This window comes from Pavona decussata, unplaced genomic scaffold (genome assembly GCF_977016875.1).
Source record: "Pavona decussata unplaced genomic scaffold, jaPavDecu1.1 SCAFFOLD_29, whole genome shotgun sequence".
Taxonomy (NCBI): Eukaryota; Metazoa; Cnidaria; class Anthozoa; order Scleractinia; family Agariciidae; genus Pavona; species Pavona decussata.
The window spans coordinates 903,921-919,871 of NW_028145452.1; the positions used below are offsets into that span (position 1 = coordinate 903,921).

Consider the following 15,951-nt stretch of genomic DNA (forward strand, 5'->3'; position numbering starts at 1 on the left):
CTCTATACTGACTACAATCGAAGTCGCTTTTTTTTTAAAAATTAATTCTTTGTTTTCTCTTCTTCGTTGTTGATTAAAATGACTTGCAGCTCTTACAACTTTTTTACCTAACAGTGAATAGAAAGGAAAAGCCAAGTAGAGCGGTGAAAAGGAAACCTCCACTCTTGAAATAAACCAACGTTAAATTGTTGAACTGATACAATCTAATTTTGAATTTCATTGGAGAACATGGAAATACTTTTTCTGTTCTGGACAAAACAGGATTCAATTATTCTCTATTTTCGCTTTTAAATTTCCCGGCGTCCGCCATGTTGGATTTCGTGACGTCATACGGTTGCCCAATACTGACCCTTCTCTAAAATGGCGGCCGAAAATTCAAATAAGTTAAACTGATTAAAAACGTATACCGACACTAAAAAGAGCACCTTTACTTTAGTAACCCTGCAAAGTTTCAGCATATCAGGTGTAACATCAGTTGAGAAAATATAAGTTGAAAAATGAAAAATTTACAGACGTTTGTATGACTGAGGGTATGACGTATACCCCCAGCTATACAAACGTCTGTAAATTTGTCAGATTTCATCTCACATTTCCTAGGCTGATATAACACCTAATATGCCGAAACTTTGCAAGGTTACTAAAGAAAAGGTGCGGTAATAGGTGATAATCATATTCTACGTTTAAGCACACTTGAGTCTCAATTCTACTTTTTTAACTTTGGCATTATTTTCAACAATTTGACGTCAATTTGTTGTCAGAGTGGAGGTTTCGTTTAGCGTTTAGTTTTGACAAAGTATTCTAAGTTCACGTGATTGAGATTGTGACATAAGCCTACATGACCGACGGACATGTTTGTGCGAAGATTTTTCGATATCATAGCTACAAAGAATACTGATAATTTTAGATGATTTTGGAGACTGTTATATTTTTGTTGAAATGAACAGTGGAAAAACCAAGTTTAAAGCTTTTAACCCTTTTAAGTGATCAGCATCAAATTTCTCCTTGTAGGCAATGCTTATTCAGCTCCTGAGGTCATGAGAATTAAGGATATCATCACCGAAGGCGAATTTTCTGGATACGTTAATAACTTCTCGATCTCCCTAGTAATTTTGTAAGAAAAGTATGGTGACAAGATAAGAGAATTTGTTCTTTGATATTAGGAATTAAAGGCTTAGGCTGTATTGACAAAACTTGGCCTTCTTATTCATGGACAGTCCTGGTAACTCTGGCGCTTTCAGGTTGGATCTTTTTAATAGATCATGTAATGTAACGACTGTTGTATTAATATTATGCTTTATTAAAAACTGGGTTATTGCATAATGCAACTCCACGGATTTGATGATGAACCACCGATGAAGATCGACAGGAATCGGACTCAAAAATGTTAAATCCAAACGTCAAATTATACACGAACGCTATATTATATACATGCAAAACACTAACACTGTATTCTCGGTATGTTTTATTCATTGAATTCCCTCGCTCTTTTCTTCGAAGTCACCCCACCCATTTCGTCAATTGATGAATATTTCAATGAGGGTAATGAAGAGCCTGGTGGAGCACTCGGATTTCTTTTTTCCGAGTATGCCTGTGTCACTTTCTAGAATAATACATCATTCTCATTAATTCACCAGGCTGGAAATATACCATCACATTTATTTCATATACCACACGTTCGGACCTTCAAATCCTAGCAGTATGCAGGATGTTTGTCCCATGAATCTAGTTTAATGGTCTTAGCTTCCACGAGTCTCCTGTAGCTCAATGGTAGAGCATCCGAACTAGTAATCGGAAAGTCTTAGGTTCGACTTCTATCACTTGGATTTCTTTTTTTTCCGAGTATGCCTGTGTCACTTTCTAGAATAATAAATTATTCTCATTCATTCACCAGGCTAGAAATATACCATCACATTTTTTTCTATTCCCTTGTTATTCATACATTATTTTTTTCTAGATGGATGAAGGGGTAGGCCATCTTATTCTTTAACGCTATACTCCTCAACAAACGGCAAATGTCCACCTGCCATTGTCTACGATAAAACACAAAGAAAACCCCGTAAGAGAAAGAGAAAACAGCTTCTTAAGTATTAACTAAAGTGAAAGTACCCTGCTTGATATGTTTTGATGTTGCTCCATGTATTGAACGCTACTGGTTTTCGTTTGTTTAAGTGAAGATTGACACCTAGTTCACTTTCTTGTAATTTTTCCTTCATTTGTGTAAGCGTTGGTGGGTACATAGAAAACAAACTAAGACAGCAACTACCTTAGATCTGGGCTGACAATTCTGTTGATGAACGCGACGAAATCTCTCTCGTGTTAGGACGGGTAAACATCAGACAGCCAACACAAAAATGGCGGTGCGGTGCCGTTCATGTTTAATTTACCTAAAGCTAGGCGTCACCCATAGTTGGTTTTAGTTCCTGTTTATCGCTGGTGGGCTCACTGGCGTAGTAATACCTCAAATTAATTTTTTTTAAATTGATTTTTTATTTCTACGTGGACGCAAGTGATTGGCTAGCGGTCACAGCGATCGCATTGATCAAAGCTAAGGTGTGACCCAAATTTATCGCACATAATGGGCTTCGTTGCCTTTTATGCCATTATCGGTCCTTTTCAGACATGGGAATAACGTACATGGGCGGGAACAATTCTACGTAGAGGCAGGTGATTGGCTATCGTTTCCAGCTGGCGCGACGACCAAAGCCAGGGCGTCACCTGAAGTGTCGCCCATGAAGGGTTTCATATCCTATCATGTATTTCACAATCTTGAAATGCGGCTATAAAAGCACTGAGGGTTGTTTCATAACTTTAAATCAGCGATCTCCAAAGTGAGCAAGGTAAGTTACTTCAGTAGAATAGGAGAGTTTGGCCAGAAATTTAAATCGTAATATTTAAGCTTTATTTTCCTTGATGTTTAAAATTTGCTTAACCCTTCTTTCATTGTATAAGGGCCAAAAACATTTTCATTTTTAATCTATAAGGTATGTTTCGATGGCGCTACCATCTTTTTCAGTTACGACAAAACATCAAACAAAGTAAAAACATAGCAGGGCAACGAAAAGGCACTGCGGACACTCTGAGAATTGTAAATGAGGAGCGGCTTACCGGCATTGAAATGGGTCCACCATGGCGGCAATTATGAATTAGTTTAGTAAGACTGAAAAAGGAGAAATAATTGTCTACATGGGAAGACAGGTCCAAATTTTGAAGAAATACTACAGACTGACTTACGAGTTTGTTTATTCCATTCCTTTTTTATTTCTTTAGAGAAAACAAACATACAACCATGGAACCATTCTTCCCGGGATCAGTGGCCAGGATGTCCTTCCTTGCCGACAGTGGCTACAATGGCTACGATATGCCGTAAGTTGATTTCTGTCGAATTGTTCTATTTGTAATAACGTGCTGACGCAGCTCATGCACAGGGCCAGCCTTTCGAAAGTCCCCGTAACTTCACAAGAATCAAGATGCTATTTCATGAAACAGGTCTGAGGTTATTGTAAATCAATCCAGCCAATGGCTCGGCTGACATTTGTGCGGGACGTCTGGGTGTAAACGTCCTCAGAATAAAAAACAACGGAGCTTAAACTATGCATTTTGGTTTGATTTGATTTGATTTGACCTTACAAATTTAGTTATAACCACTTGTTTAACAAATTTGGCAGAACGCCTTTGCACATCGATAATAGTTCCAGCACCAAAGCTGGGAAAATGGACCGTAGGCAGCTATTTGATACATCCCTATTTATCATGCCTGATAAGTACGGCTTTCACTATGAATAAAACTGGCTGGTTGAGAAAAATTGTACAGGTAAAACGTTTCCAGGCCCGGCAAATTATCGGGGCTTTCGTGAAAAAGCCGACACTGTCGTATTTAACCTTCAGCTTCTCTCTTTGGATCCAGTCTGGCTCTCGGCACTTTATGAACGATTTTACGAAAGACAAATAAAACGAGATAACTTGCGTACTTCATATATATACAGCATTAGCCTCCAGTATGAAATATTGTGTAAGAATCATGATACCAAAAGAGAGTACTATAAGGGACTAAAACAAAAGAATTTAAATTAAATTAATTATTCATAATTCTTCGTATAATTTTCTTTTCTTTACGGAGCCAAGTTAGAATTTTAATATATCGAGATTGACCTATAAAGGCTGGTTTGTGCGTACAAGGCAAGCATAATCATAAGCGCAAGCATAGGCACAAGGATGTTTACACGTGCGATAAGGACGCAGTAAATAAAAAGGCGCAGTGAATTAAAACTTTGGCGCAAAAATCAAGAACCAAAATTTTAAATCCAAGATGGCGGTGGTACACACCGCCATCTTGAAAACAGAACATACTTCCACTGACAGCTTGAGACTACTTTTCTGTTTTCTTGTTCTAATGCTTGCGTTATCTCGGCTTACACGGGCGACGCAACGACGCAAACATAAGCGCAAGCACAAGAAAAAGGAACGATTTTCTTCCTTTGTGCTTGCGCTTATGCTTGCGTCATCGCGGTGTACACGATGGTTTCTTATGCTTATACTTATGCTTGCGTCGTCCCGCGATTTTGCTGATTTGTACATTTCATGGAAACAATACTAATATTGAACACATCATATGTCCACTTCATATCGCAAAATAAAATACTCAGTCCGACCTAAAATTGTGATTATTGAATGTTTTCTCCACAGCATCCCAATGTACTCATCTTCAATTCCCTGGCAAGTATTTCCAGAAATACCGATTTCCAGACAGCGTGATTTTGGCATCTGTACCAAGCATTACGATCCCTCCAAACAAACCTTGTCGCACGTTCATGAGACAACAAGGTTTGCCTCAGGCCCATCATTTGAAGCGTTCAGTTGTAATTATGATACCATGTTGCTTCCTTGTACAAGTGGTATATCACCCTTGGCAACATCACCGCAGTTTCCCAGGAAGGGAAAGAAAAGTGAGAAGGAGAAGGCGAAGGAGAAGAAGCTGATTTGTGAACCCTGTAAGAAAAAGTTTTTGCGTCCCTCTGCCTTGAGAGTGCACATGCGCATACACAATGGGGAAAAGCCGTTCCATTGCACTCACTGCCCACGGTCATTCAGTCAGTCTGGTAACCTCACAGTCCATATGCGCATGCACACTGGTGAAAAGCCGTTCAGGTGCACAGTCTGTCGCAAGGGATTTTCTCAGTCCAATTCCCTCAAAGTCCATATAAGGACGCATACTGGAGAAAAGCCGTTCAAATGCGGAACCTGTGTGAAGTGTTTTGCGGACAGGTTAGTTGACAGTTGTGTAACTGTATTCTGTTCCTTTTCTTTCATTTAGTTTTAACTGCGCCAACTCACGTTAAATTCGAATTGGGAAACTTCGTGTTGGCGAACCTGTGTTTTCACACAAAAAAAACCTCCAAAACATTCTGATTGATACGGATTAAACCTGAATTAAATGGCAATTCTTTCCATATCCTTTTCTCTGATGCTTTCAGCTACAAGTACATGTTTCACAAACGCCCACAGGCCAAATGCAAGTTTACCAACCCCTCAAAGTTTTTAAGAATAACAGATTAACAACTTGTTTGCTAACAGCTTGCCGACATCAGCATCAATTTAGCAGTTTTGGTCATTTCTAGTCCATAAGAATTTAGACCATAGAAAATAGGCCATTTTCATGATGGCGTCATTTGACTACAACTACCAGAATTCACTCCATTTTTCTTTTCAAATTTAAATTTTGTAATCCCAGTGGAGAGCAAAGAACAATAGCTCTAATTAGCATGAGAAAACAAAAACCAGAAGGATTCTGGTAGTTGTAGTAAAATGACGCCATAGTAAAAATGTCCTATTGGCGTCGATTTGTTAATTACAATGGTCCCTCATATATCTAAGGGAGCCTCTTCCCTTCGTCCTTTCCCATAACACCCTGTGCACCTCAATCCAATCTCGTTTCCAATCCTCTTTCGCTGTGTAGGAGTCTGAGGTTTTGACATGACTGAAGCAATACCGTGTGTTTCTGAATGGAAGATATATACATACTATACCATAGGTGTCGGATAAGTTAGTATTCTGTTGTATGTTCTTCTTCTATTTATCTTTATTTCATTTAGCACCAAAGGTACCAATCACATTTCAAAGTCTTCACAGCCAACAACATCACAGCTAAATTCACAAACGATCAATAAAATCTCGACTTTGTTGACCAATTAGGTCAACCGGAGACATTTATGCCATCTACTGACAATCCATTATTTACTTGACTCTGAAGATGACTTCCGCTCAGGTTGTCGCAGAAACGTCAGTCAATGTAACCTCAAACAGTTCTTCTCAGGACTTTGCTCACCCAGATAATCATAATTTACGTCCTTATGACATGACCCCTGGGTTCAATTCACTTACAGTTATTCTGTTGTATTCGTAGGTCATCACTTGCCAAGCATGTTCGCGCCCATGTTGATGCTGAAACTGCAAAGGCTCAAGACTTGTAATTTCAGTTATAGTTTGCCTGAATGTACAGCAACCGTTCAAGACATGGGATTATCAGTTATTTGTTTACTTTCATGACCAAACTTATGACTGCCGTGATGTGGTTTTTATAATTTAAAGTCTGTTGACAAAAACTTCTTAGTAGCACGACCTAATGGTGGTGTGTGTTTGGTGGTATTCACAAAACCAGACTTTTAGGTTTTTCTTGAATTTATTTTGAAGCTCACTCGGACCAACTCTTGCTTGAATTTTAGAGCATTAAAGAGTCGCATACACAAAGAATACAAATGCACTGTATCAATTAATGTTTTGAAAACTGTCGTTAGACGGTAGAAACCAGTTCTTCTAACAAGATCCAAGGCCAGGCTGATCCCAGCCTATGGGTCATTTTATTTACGATTTTTTTTATCTCCTGTGGCCGGTTGTTCGGAAGCCGAATTGACGCTAATTAATCCCGATCAAAAGTTAAAAACGTTCTTATGGTAAAGAAAAGCCTTCAAGGTCGGGACGAAAAAAATATTTATTGATTAGTAATTAAACTTAATTCAAAGCTCGTTTAGCTTAATCAGGTTTTGAACAACTGGGCTCTGCACATTATTTAAAGTTAAGTTATCAACTTTTAATATACTCATCAGTCATACTGATATACAGTCTTAAGTAAGAGGCCCACTGGACTAGCCCTACTTTGGTAATGTTTTCCAGTCAGTTAAGTTTTTGTGGGGTAGCAGGTGGGGGAGGGGGAAGGCGGGGGAATTAAGTAACAGTATTCTTAAGGATAAAATATACTGTAAAACACTATACATAACGCTACAAATGCAAGTATATAGGATTAACACTTTCAAGAATTTCATAAGTTTCTGTTTTACTGTGATCGCATTTCAAATTTTTGTTGTTTATCAAACAGTTTCCAGCGTTTTCGCTCACATATTTTGTAGGCCTGGGTTGTTCAAGTTAATAAATCCAATTAATCAGGACAGCTGGTCGACTGTATATTATTAAAGACAATTAAAAACAGTGAAGTGATTGTTGACTGAAAGGCTTAATAATTGATAGCAACCCTAACTGATGCAAGACATTTGCATACTTGTGTTATGATTCACTTTTCACAACAGGCCATTTCCGCGTTCCTTTAAACTCGTTACGAAAGCGAGGCTTGGTGCAACTTTTTTATTATGAAAATGAGTTTTCGTAAAACAGGGTTTGCACCACTTAGTCTCGCTTTCATAACGAGGTTTAAAGCAACTCGGAAATTGTGTAAACTGTCCTGTTGCAGCTGTTGTCAGTTCTATTTGTGATGTCACTCTACCCACCCCTCCCTGTTGCTGGTGCTATCTACCATTAATGATTTCACCCTACCCACCCCAACTTTAAAGAAATGTACCATAACAATGGGGACCAGGGCCTTGATTTGTAAAACATCTTTAAGGTAAATTGAGGTTTTCTGCAACCATCTTGTGCATCACTCAACTAAAGTTGGTTTACTAAGGTTAAGGAAAACAAAGAAAGCGTGAGAGAATTCTTGGGAAGTCTGGCAACGACTGCAGAAACTCCAACTTATCTTTAAAATGTTTTATACAACCGGATCCAGGCCTCCTATAAGGGAAAGCAACAAGTTGCTCCATATTCTCTTAAAAGTTGCCCCCCTCCCTATGACTACGCCAAAAGTTGCCCGAAAGTTGCTAATTTTTTGCAAAAGTTACCACAGATGTTGCTCGCATTTTTGAAAATTTGAGTAACCCATAGCTTAGTGGTTACAGCGTCCAGACTAGTAACTGGAAGGTCGTGAGTTCGATTCCTGCTAGGGCTCAGGAATTTTTATCCGAAAATTTTCATCGTGTAGTTATTGTTATTGTAGTTATTTTGTTAGTTGGTTTGAAAGATCGAAAACTATAAGCAATTTGCAGTTTTTAATACTTTTACCTTAGGAAAGTGGGCCTTGCTCCAAGAGAGACCACTCAGAGGCTGGAAGCGTTATCGTCCGCTTCCGCCATTTTGAAACGTGGTTTGTGCTTAGCCCTTGTGGATAGAAAATAAAAACCTAATTCCACCCCAATACAAAAAAAAAAGATACAAACAGTGAAACTTGCTAAATACAAACTTTTTCTCCATATAGCAGTAGAAATAGTAGTAGAAAAATACGAGAAAAGTGTTTCTCTCAGTAAAAGGTTGCTCGAACGTAAAAATGTTGCTCCAAAGTAATTTTACAGTAGCTGTCGAAATCATCGCCCGCTGATTGGCTCATAGCTATTGTCTATAAGAGAACAGACATTTAAAAATGATGTCAGATGTAACGCGCGCGATTTCTCGACGGAAAATAAAGCCAATTCCGCTCGTACTTTTTCCATGTTATTGTAAAAAAAAAAAAAAATAGACGGCAGTTTTGTATGGTCTATAATAGTATAGACCATAGAAAACTGCTGTCTATTTGTTGAAAAGTTGCCGAAAATTTGCCGAGCAAATTCGGCTCGATTCGACCTTCCGACTCGTTTCAAACACTGATGTGAAGACCTCCTGGTCTGCTCTGGTTTTATTTACGTGTCTTGAGGAGTTTTTTATTTTTTTGCGATGTCCAACTAGGGTGGAGTTTGATGAGAAGGGGTGCTTTTTTATTTTGTTGCTTTTTCTTCTTCTTGTACATAGCTTGGAGTTATGTTTACATGTTTTTGGGTGTTTCTGATCTTTTTATCGTGCCTGGTTTTTACTTTCTTTTTCATGATCGTCTGCTCCTTCTGTTTGGACATACAGTAGACTTCGCCGATAACTCGAATAACCCTCGCTAACTCGAACCCCGCGCTAACTCGAACCAATTTTCCTTTCCTTTCAGGTCATTTTCTATGTAAGTTTACCTTCGATAACTTGAACTGTTTTCAATTTCCCTTGAAGGTTCGAGTTATCGGTATTCGACTGTAAGTTGGAATTATGTTTGTATGTTTTGAAGTGTTGGCGATCCAATTAAATTTTCTAACAGTTGCTGGATGCCTGCCGCTCCTATTCCTATACCCGTAACTTCCTTATAAGGAGATCATCTGCGTGGGTGTGTTGCGCAATTTGCACCCTTCGTATGCTTCTCATTCGATGCCATTGTTGGAATCAGTCATGATCAGATTGCGCAATTTGTGTTCGTACTCTGAAAACCAGCTTAGCGTACTACTATAAAATCTACAGGTACCTATTTGATACCATTTATGCATCCTGAAGATGGTCAGTTCAGCTTCGTTGAATAATAATATGAAACAAGAAATATTTAATAATAAGAAATATGAACATTATTAATGAAATATGCAAAAGGGTGTGTTGCGCAATTTGTGTTCTTAATCGGTTTACGATTCAGTGACGAAACAGCCAGATTGCGAAATTTGCGCTCCAAAAGTCAGATTGCGCAATTTTGCGCTCTTGAAAGTGTACGTGCTATGAAAATCAGCTTGGTGTACCACTGTAAAACCAAAAAGTATTCAATACCGTTTTCGTATTCTGAAGTAAGTTGTGAGGTCAGTAAAAAAGCATCAGCTTTAATCTTATTAAAATGAAATACGTAAAGGCTATATTGCGCAATTTGCGCTCCTTGTAGGTTTCTAATCTGTTTCATTGTACAGTCGGTCAAATTGCGCAATCGGCGCTCCTAAACGGATTATCACTGTAAAACCTGCTTGAAGATACTCATTCGATATATGCCATTGCCATGTTCTGAAATCAGTTAGTGAAGGTAAGTGAAAAAAAATATATATATATTTTAAGCTTATTTAGTTGAAATGTTAAGGCTATGAAGATTGGGATGTATTCAGGAAGGCATTAAAAACAAAGTCGTCATCATCATCACGACCACAAGAGAAGAGAATAGAAGATCGGATAGAACAGGAAAAGACGAGATGAGACAAGAAAGGATAGGAAAGTAACCATTACCTATGACCTTCCAGGTGTAGGTTGGATGCTCTGAAACTGAGATATGGGGGAGTCGTGGTGAGAAAGACCGTACTGGCTCCACTCTTCGTTTGTTTCATGTCTTTCAAGTTGTCATTCCACCTATCAACATTACCATTATTTACCGTACAGATACATGAAACGACCAGTGACTTTGTAACTGTAGACAATAATTGAACAACCTCACTAACTGTTATTTAATGCCTGCAATATTCATTCCTCCTTAGAACAAAAAATGGAAGCTTTCCCTCCTCATTCATTCGCATTGATGTCCTTCCCTACCACAAATGGGCCCAGCGGTTACGAAATGAACAAATGGGGAAGGTATGCTTAAATATCACTTTGCTTTGCGTTGTGCATTTTTTTTTACTTCCATCAAGGTACAGCCTGCCTAGTGAGATCTTACTTATTAACCCTCCCGCCCAAAAAAAAAAGAGCTCCTGTTACTTAAATAGCCAAAAGGCCGCTGATACTTTCGAGAACAAAGAGCGTAAAACGCTTAAACATGCACGCACACAATTTCTTTTTCCCCACTATCCAGTACCTTTGTGTGTTCACTTGACTATGGTTAAGGAAAACGAGAAACTGCACGTAGTTCAGTTGAGGCTTATTTCCGAATCCTTTGAATTCATTGCCTACTTGTTGATCACTGACTTGGCTAATTAGGGTTAGAGAAGAGCGAGAAATGGTTCACAGCTTCCAATTCTAGCCGGACCGCCGACACAACTTTCTCTCAGTTAAGATTGTCGCGCCTTTTACTGCCGCACCTCCCTTCCTACCTTTCCCCTTTCCTTACTTCCTTTCTCTGATTTTACATTCCATGTTATCATGTATTTCTCCTTCTCACTCTCTTCTTCATTAATCTTAATCTCTTTCTCCCTTCCTTCCTTCCTTCCTTCCTTCCTTCCTTCCTCCGTCCTTCTTTCCTCCATTCTTCCTCTCTCACTCCTCCCTCCCTTCTTTCCTTTCTCCCTTTCTTCCCTTCTTCCTCTCTCTCTCCTCCCTTCCTTTCTTGTTTCCTTCCTTTTCTCATTTGCTCCTTCCCGCATATTTTACTTCGAGCCTCGACGTCATGATCCGCCACTACCTGTTATCTATATATTCTCTAGAGAGCATTTTGTCGACACTGAGAATTTCTTCTGAATTGCAGCGAGTATCGACGGAGAATAAACACGGAGGCATTTTTTGCACCCTCCTACATCACACATCCATGTTATTACTGCTGCGTTGAAGAAGAAAAGGAATCGCCAGCTCCGTTGATGAGCTTAGCTGATCCTTTCATTCCTTATCCCCAGCACAGTAGTCCATATTCAGTAATACAAGGAAGTGATCCCAACAACGGTCACCAGGTAACCAAATTTAACTTACTAGAGGGTCAACATGACTTTCAGTTAACATAAATGTTCTAAAATGTCCACTTCAAAATAACGCGATCAGACTTATTTCGATTTCAGAACTCTCTTATTACATACCTCTTACCAACGGAGTTCGAGGTCTGTACTGTAAGTTATGGACCGCGTTATTCCCGTTGATTTAATTTATGGCGCAAGGATCCATAACTTACAGTATGGACCAAGTAAACGAGGTTAGTAAGATATTTCTTATATTTTTGATGTTCATCTTGCGTGTGGGAAAGGAAACTAGTTGAAGTCGGGGGAAATTAAGTGGACCGCACAATGAAATACGACCTGCAAAATTGACCAATCACATCGCGCGTACTAACTAATTCGATCCGGAAAGTGCAACCAATTAGTGCCCTGAAGCCACAGATTTCAGGCGTACGTATTCACTTAATGAGGTTAGTAAGCTTTATTTCGGCAGGGTAGCTTATTCCCCCCCCCCCCCCCCATCCCTGTGACAGGTATTCACTGGGGCGGTGCAAAATTGAGAAAATAAAAGTAGTATAGTATGTATTAAATTGGCTAGTTTTTTAACGATGGAAGTTCTTTTTAACATTCACGATTAATGCATTTCAATACAAACAAGTGCAGTGGGGGTATGCCACTCACGATATTTTCTACCTTGGTCATGTGCTCACCCAAAAATTACTTCTGGCAATGATCAAGAAGTATAGAAATAGCAAGATAGAGGTAAGGTAAAAGTAATGTAAAGTCTCACTCGGGCTTAAGTGGCCAACATTGTCGGTGTTTAACTTGATTGCTGTAGCACGAAGCAACTAGGAGTATCGCTTCTCCTCCTGGATGAGATATTAGTCCATCAAAGGGTTACCCCAAGCAGTATGTTGCCAGTAGCCATTTAATTGATACACCTGGGCGAAGAGAGAATGAAGGGCAAAGATTCTTGTCTACTGAAGCGACACAGTAATGAAAAGGCCAACCGAGCCTCGAGCTTCCGACCCTCAGATCGTCCGATTGAAAGTCTGACGCGCTAACCACTAAGCCACCGCGCCTCAATAGAAATAGGATGTGGTATAAATTGAACACTCTGCGAAGTCAAGAGATGAGATGAAATGTTTACATCTCTTTTCACATTTAGAATGTTTCTTGGATAAACAAATTATACAAGGTGAAACCCAAAGCTAAGCCCCAGTGCCAAATCTGCAACAAATCTTTCTCGCGAAGATCTTCGCTGGCCGTTCACATGAGATGCCATACAGGTGAAAAGCCATTCAAGTGCAGCTACTGTTCCAAAGCATTTACCCAATCAGCCAATCTTGTGGTACATCAGCGATCCCACACAGGAGAAAAACCTTACTCGTGTTATATATGTGGCAAGTGCTTCTCCCAGTCCTCGTCGGTTACTTCGCACATGCGCACTCACACCGGTGAGCGACCTTTCAAGTGCACCAAGTGTGAAATGGCGTTTGCGGAGAGGTGAGTTCATTATATAAGAACCTGTTAGGCCTAAAAATTAAAACAGGTTCATATTTGGAAAATCAGTACCGTATTTATTCGATTAACCGACCTGAGCCCATAAGGGTGGGCGCATATTCGAGGTGGGCGCTAATTCGAGGGTGGGCGCTTCTTATTTTCCCAACATTTTCCACAAGCGGACATTTTAAGAGAATAACAAAGCAAGGAATAATAAGTTTATTTCGATTCAACGAGACAAAACAAAGTGCCAGAGCTAACATAAAGAAGCCAAAAACAATATAAAAGTTCAGTAACTACCGTATCTAAAACCAATTTTGGAACAAAACTGACGCTCCTCTTACTTCACACTGGGCTAGTGCAGAAATGCTTTTTGTTGAGAGGGGGTGGGGTGGGCGCTTATTCGAAGGTGGGCGGCTAATCGAATAAATACGGTAAGAGAAAAACACATGACAATAATAAGAACTTTTTTTACATGGCAATCAGAATGTACAGAATCTCTTGCAATTTTAAAATAAAAATTTGATATGCTCTGTATAGAACTTTGTACAAATAGTTGCTGCTACTGACTAGCGTAACTGGATTTTGACATAACTAGACGGGGCATGCATACAAAACGAAGGAACCGCACCCGTTTGGTCCAGCAGCAAGCACCTTTTCCAGGTATAATTAAGAAAATAAGAACCCATTAAAGAACCTAAAATATCTCATATATATATCAGTAAACTCCACATATATAAGAACCTTTTCAGGCTAAACTGGGAAAATCTTCGTATGTGGGTTTTTACTGTATATTAAATCTATCCATTTTTAATAGGTCAACGCTTTCCAAGCACTACCGAGTTCATGCCAAGCAGAAGACATTTAACTCCTTCTGAAGGTGAGTAGTTGCCCAGGAATCCATCAGATGCCTTTTCCTGCCATGCAGACTGAATAGCATTAACGTTATGTTCGTGTGAAATATTAATGATAAATCAGAGAATTAACTCTACAGTGTGTGTTGTCTTCATTTGTGCCTGTATTGCTAGCGGCACAACATCCATTTGTACCCTGCACTTTTACATTGCCGCAATTACCACCATAATCACTCACAACTTGATAATGATAATGATGATGATGATGATGATGATGATGATGATGATGATAACGATGACGATGATGATGATGATAATAATGATGATGATGATGATGATAGTGGTGCTTCCACTGATGAAATCATGTTGTTTGTTTTACCTTTACAGGTCAGAGTGGCTTCCTTTCCTGAACGTGGCCATAAATATAACTTCTCTTTTTATAACTTTTCTATATATAGTTTAAGTTCAGCCTCTGAGAATCATCAGTTATCAGTAAATCAGACAATCTTTTCCAGCTCTCGTATGACCTTAATTAAGTAATGTATCAAATGTCTGCTGGAATCATTATTGATTGATTTGTGAATGACTGCTTGCGTTTGGTTGTGTGATTGATTGATCGATTAATTGACTGATTGATTGATTGATTGATTAGTGAGTGAGGGATTGATTGATTGATTGACCAACTGACTGACTGATTGATTGATTGATTGATTGATTAGTGATTGATTGATTGATTGATTGATTGACCGACTGACTGACTGACTAACTGACTGACTGATTGACTAACTGATTGATTGATTGATTGATTGATTTTTTGATCAGTGAGACAGCGATTGGTTGATTGCGCTGGCTTGTGTGATTGATTGATTTTTGGTTTCTTGGTTTATTCTACAAACGTCCATGGAAAAACTCCCATGAGCCCATGATCGGACTCGTAATGCACGAGTCAATTCCAGCTGCGCCCATCCCCCCCGGGTATTAGCCGTGCACTTTTACTGACACTGTCCATCCCGGGGGTGGGGCTACCCCCAGGGATTTGACGGTCTCATGATTTTCAGCTCAATCGAGTCCGTAAATAGTTTGTAAAGTTTTGTTCTTCAGTGACTCTTCTGGTAGAAGACTTTACCAGAAAATGGCTTGAGTCGAACAAACTGAAAGAAACAATAAAAAAAAAAAAATAAAAAAATAAAAAAAACTCGCAAACCTCCGCAAAGCATTGTGGCTGTTGTGAGCCACGTATTGTCCCCCCAAAACATTTTTAAGATTGTTGAATGAGCATTCGGAATCACTCACCAAATTTCATGAAATGACTTCAGCGATTTTGAACAGGACGAGGTGATCCGTAGTAGTATCACAAGTTTTATAGTGAAGTGAATTTTCCTGATTGTAGCGTTGGTGAACTCCTAATTCTGTAGTAAATAAGCAGATGGTTAAGTTCACTTCTTCCTGTTTTGATTTAAGAAACAATTTGTAAGCAAATAATATAATCCGATGAAGTTTAATTCTGTTCTGTGCCTTCTTTTCTTGCAATACTTTGTATTTTATGTTTTCATTAGTTAGCAAAGCTCAAGGACCCTTTTGCAATACTGTAACGATTTATATGGTCATGCAAATAAAGATTATTGTTGTTGTTGTACAAGCACCGGTTTGGACGTTTGCCTCACCACCTAAGAAGTCCCATCCTTCAATAAAATCCCATTTTGTTGCCAGTTCATATGGATCGGTTAAAATTGTGAAGTCATAGGAAGAAATATAACTCTCGCAATCGTAGGGTTCAATCCTGTGCGCGTGGAATTTTGGGAACCGCGGAGGAAAAATTGGTCCGCTTCCGTAAAAAGTCAAAACGTGCGGGAAAATGTTCGGCAAAGAACCAACGGGAGGAA

The 15,951-nt window shown here is 39.1% G+C and overlaps 2 protein-coding genes across 2 annotated transcripts; both read left to right on the top strand.

Annotated features, from left to right (window-relative positions):
• Nucleotides 1–2,497: 2,497 nt before the first annotated feature.
• LOC146484821 (uncharacterized) lies at nt 2,498–6,591 on the top strand. The gene is made up of 4 exons (XM_085104291.1): nt 2,498–2,837; nt 3,268–3,363; nt 4,684–5,262; nt 6,401–6,591. Exons 2-4 carry the CDS (start codon nt 3,287–3,289, stop codon nt 6,465–6,467), a joined length of 723 nt encoding a protein of 240 aa, XP_084960417.1. The 5' UTR covers nt 2,498–2,837; nt 3,268–3,286; the 3' UTR covers nt 6,468–6,591.
• A 3,832-nt stretch (nt 6,592–10,423) lies between these two features.
• On the top strand, nt 10,424–14,092 carry LOC146484822 (uncharacterized). The gene is made up of 4 exons (XM_085104196.1): nt 10,424–10,707; nt 11,534–11,732; nt 12,880–13,217; nt 14,032–14,092. The coding sequence occupies exons 1-4, from the start codon at nt 10,619–10,621 to the stop codon at nt 14,090–14,092; spliced, it is 687 nt and encodes a 228-aa protein (XP_084960322.1). The 5' UTR covers nt 10,424–10,618.
• The last annotated feature ends 1,859 nt before the right edge of the window (nt 14,093–15,951 follow it).

Bases quoted from the DNA above. Each gene is read 5' to 3' on its own strand.
- LOC146484821 (XM_085104291.1), top strand. From the start codon at position 3,287: ATGGAACCATTCTTCCCGGGATCAGTGGCCAGGATGTCCTTCCTTGCC. The intron at 3,364-4,683 runs GTAAGTTGATTT...TTTTCTCCACAG, and splicing joins TACAATGGCTACGATATGCC to CATCCCAATGTACTCATCTT. The intron at 5,263-6,400 runs GTTAGTTGACAG...TTGTATTCGTAG, and splicing joins GTGAAGTGTTTTGCGGACAG to GTCATCACTTGCCAAGCATG.
- LOC146484822 (XM_085104196.1), top strand. From the start codon at position 10,619: ATGGAAGCTTTCCCTCCTCATTCATTCGCATTGATGTCCTTCCCTACC. The intron at 10,708-11,533 runs GTATGCTTAAAT...TCTGAATTGCAG, and splicing joins GAAATGAACAAATGGGGAAG to CGAGTATCGACGGAGAATAA. The intron at 11,733-12,879 runs GTAACCAAATTT...TTTCACATTTAG, and splicing joins ATCCCAACAACGGTCACCAG to AATGTTTCTTGGATAAACAA.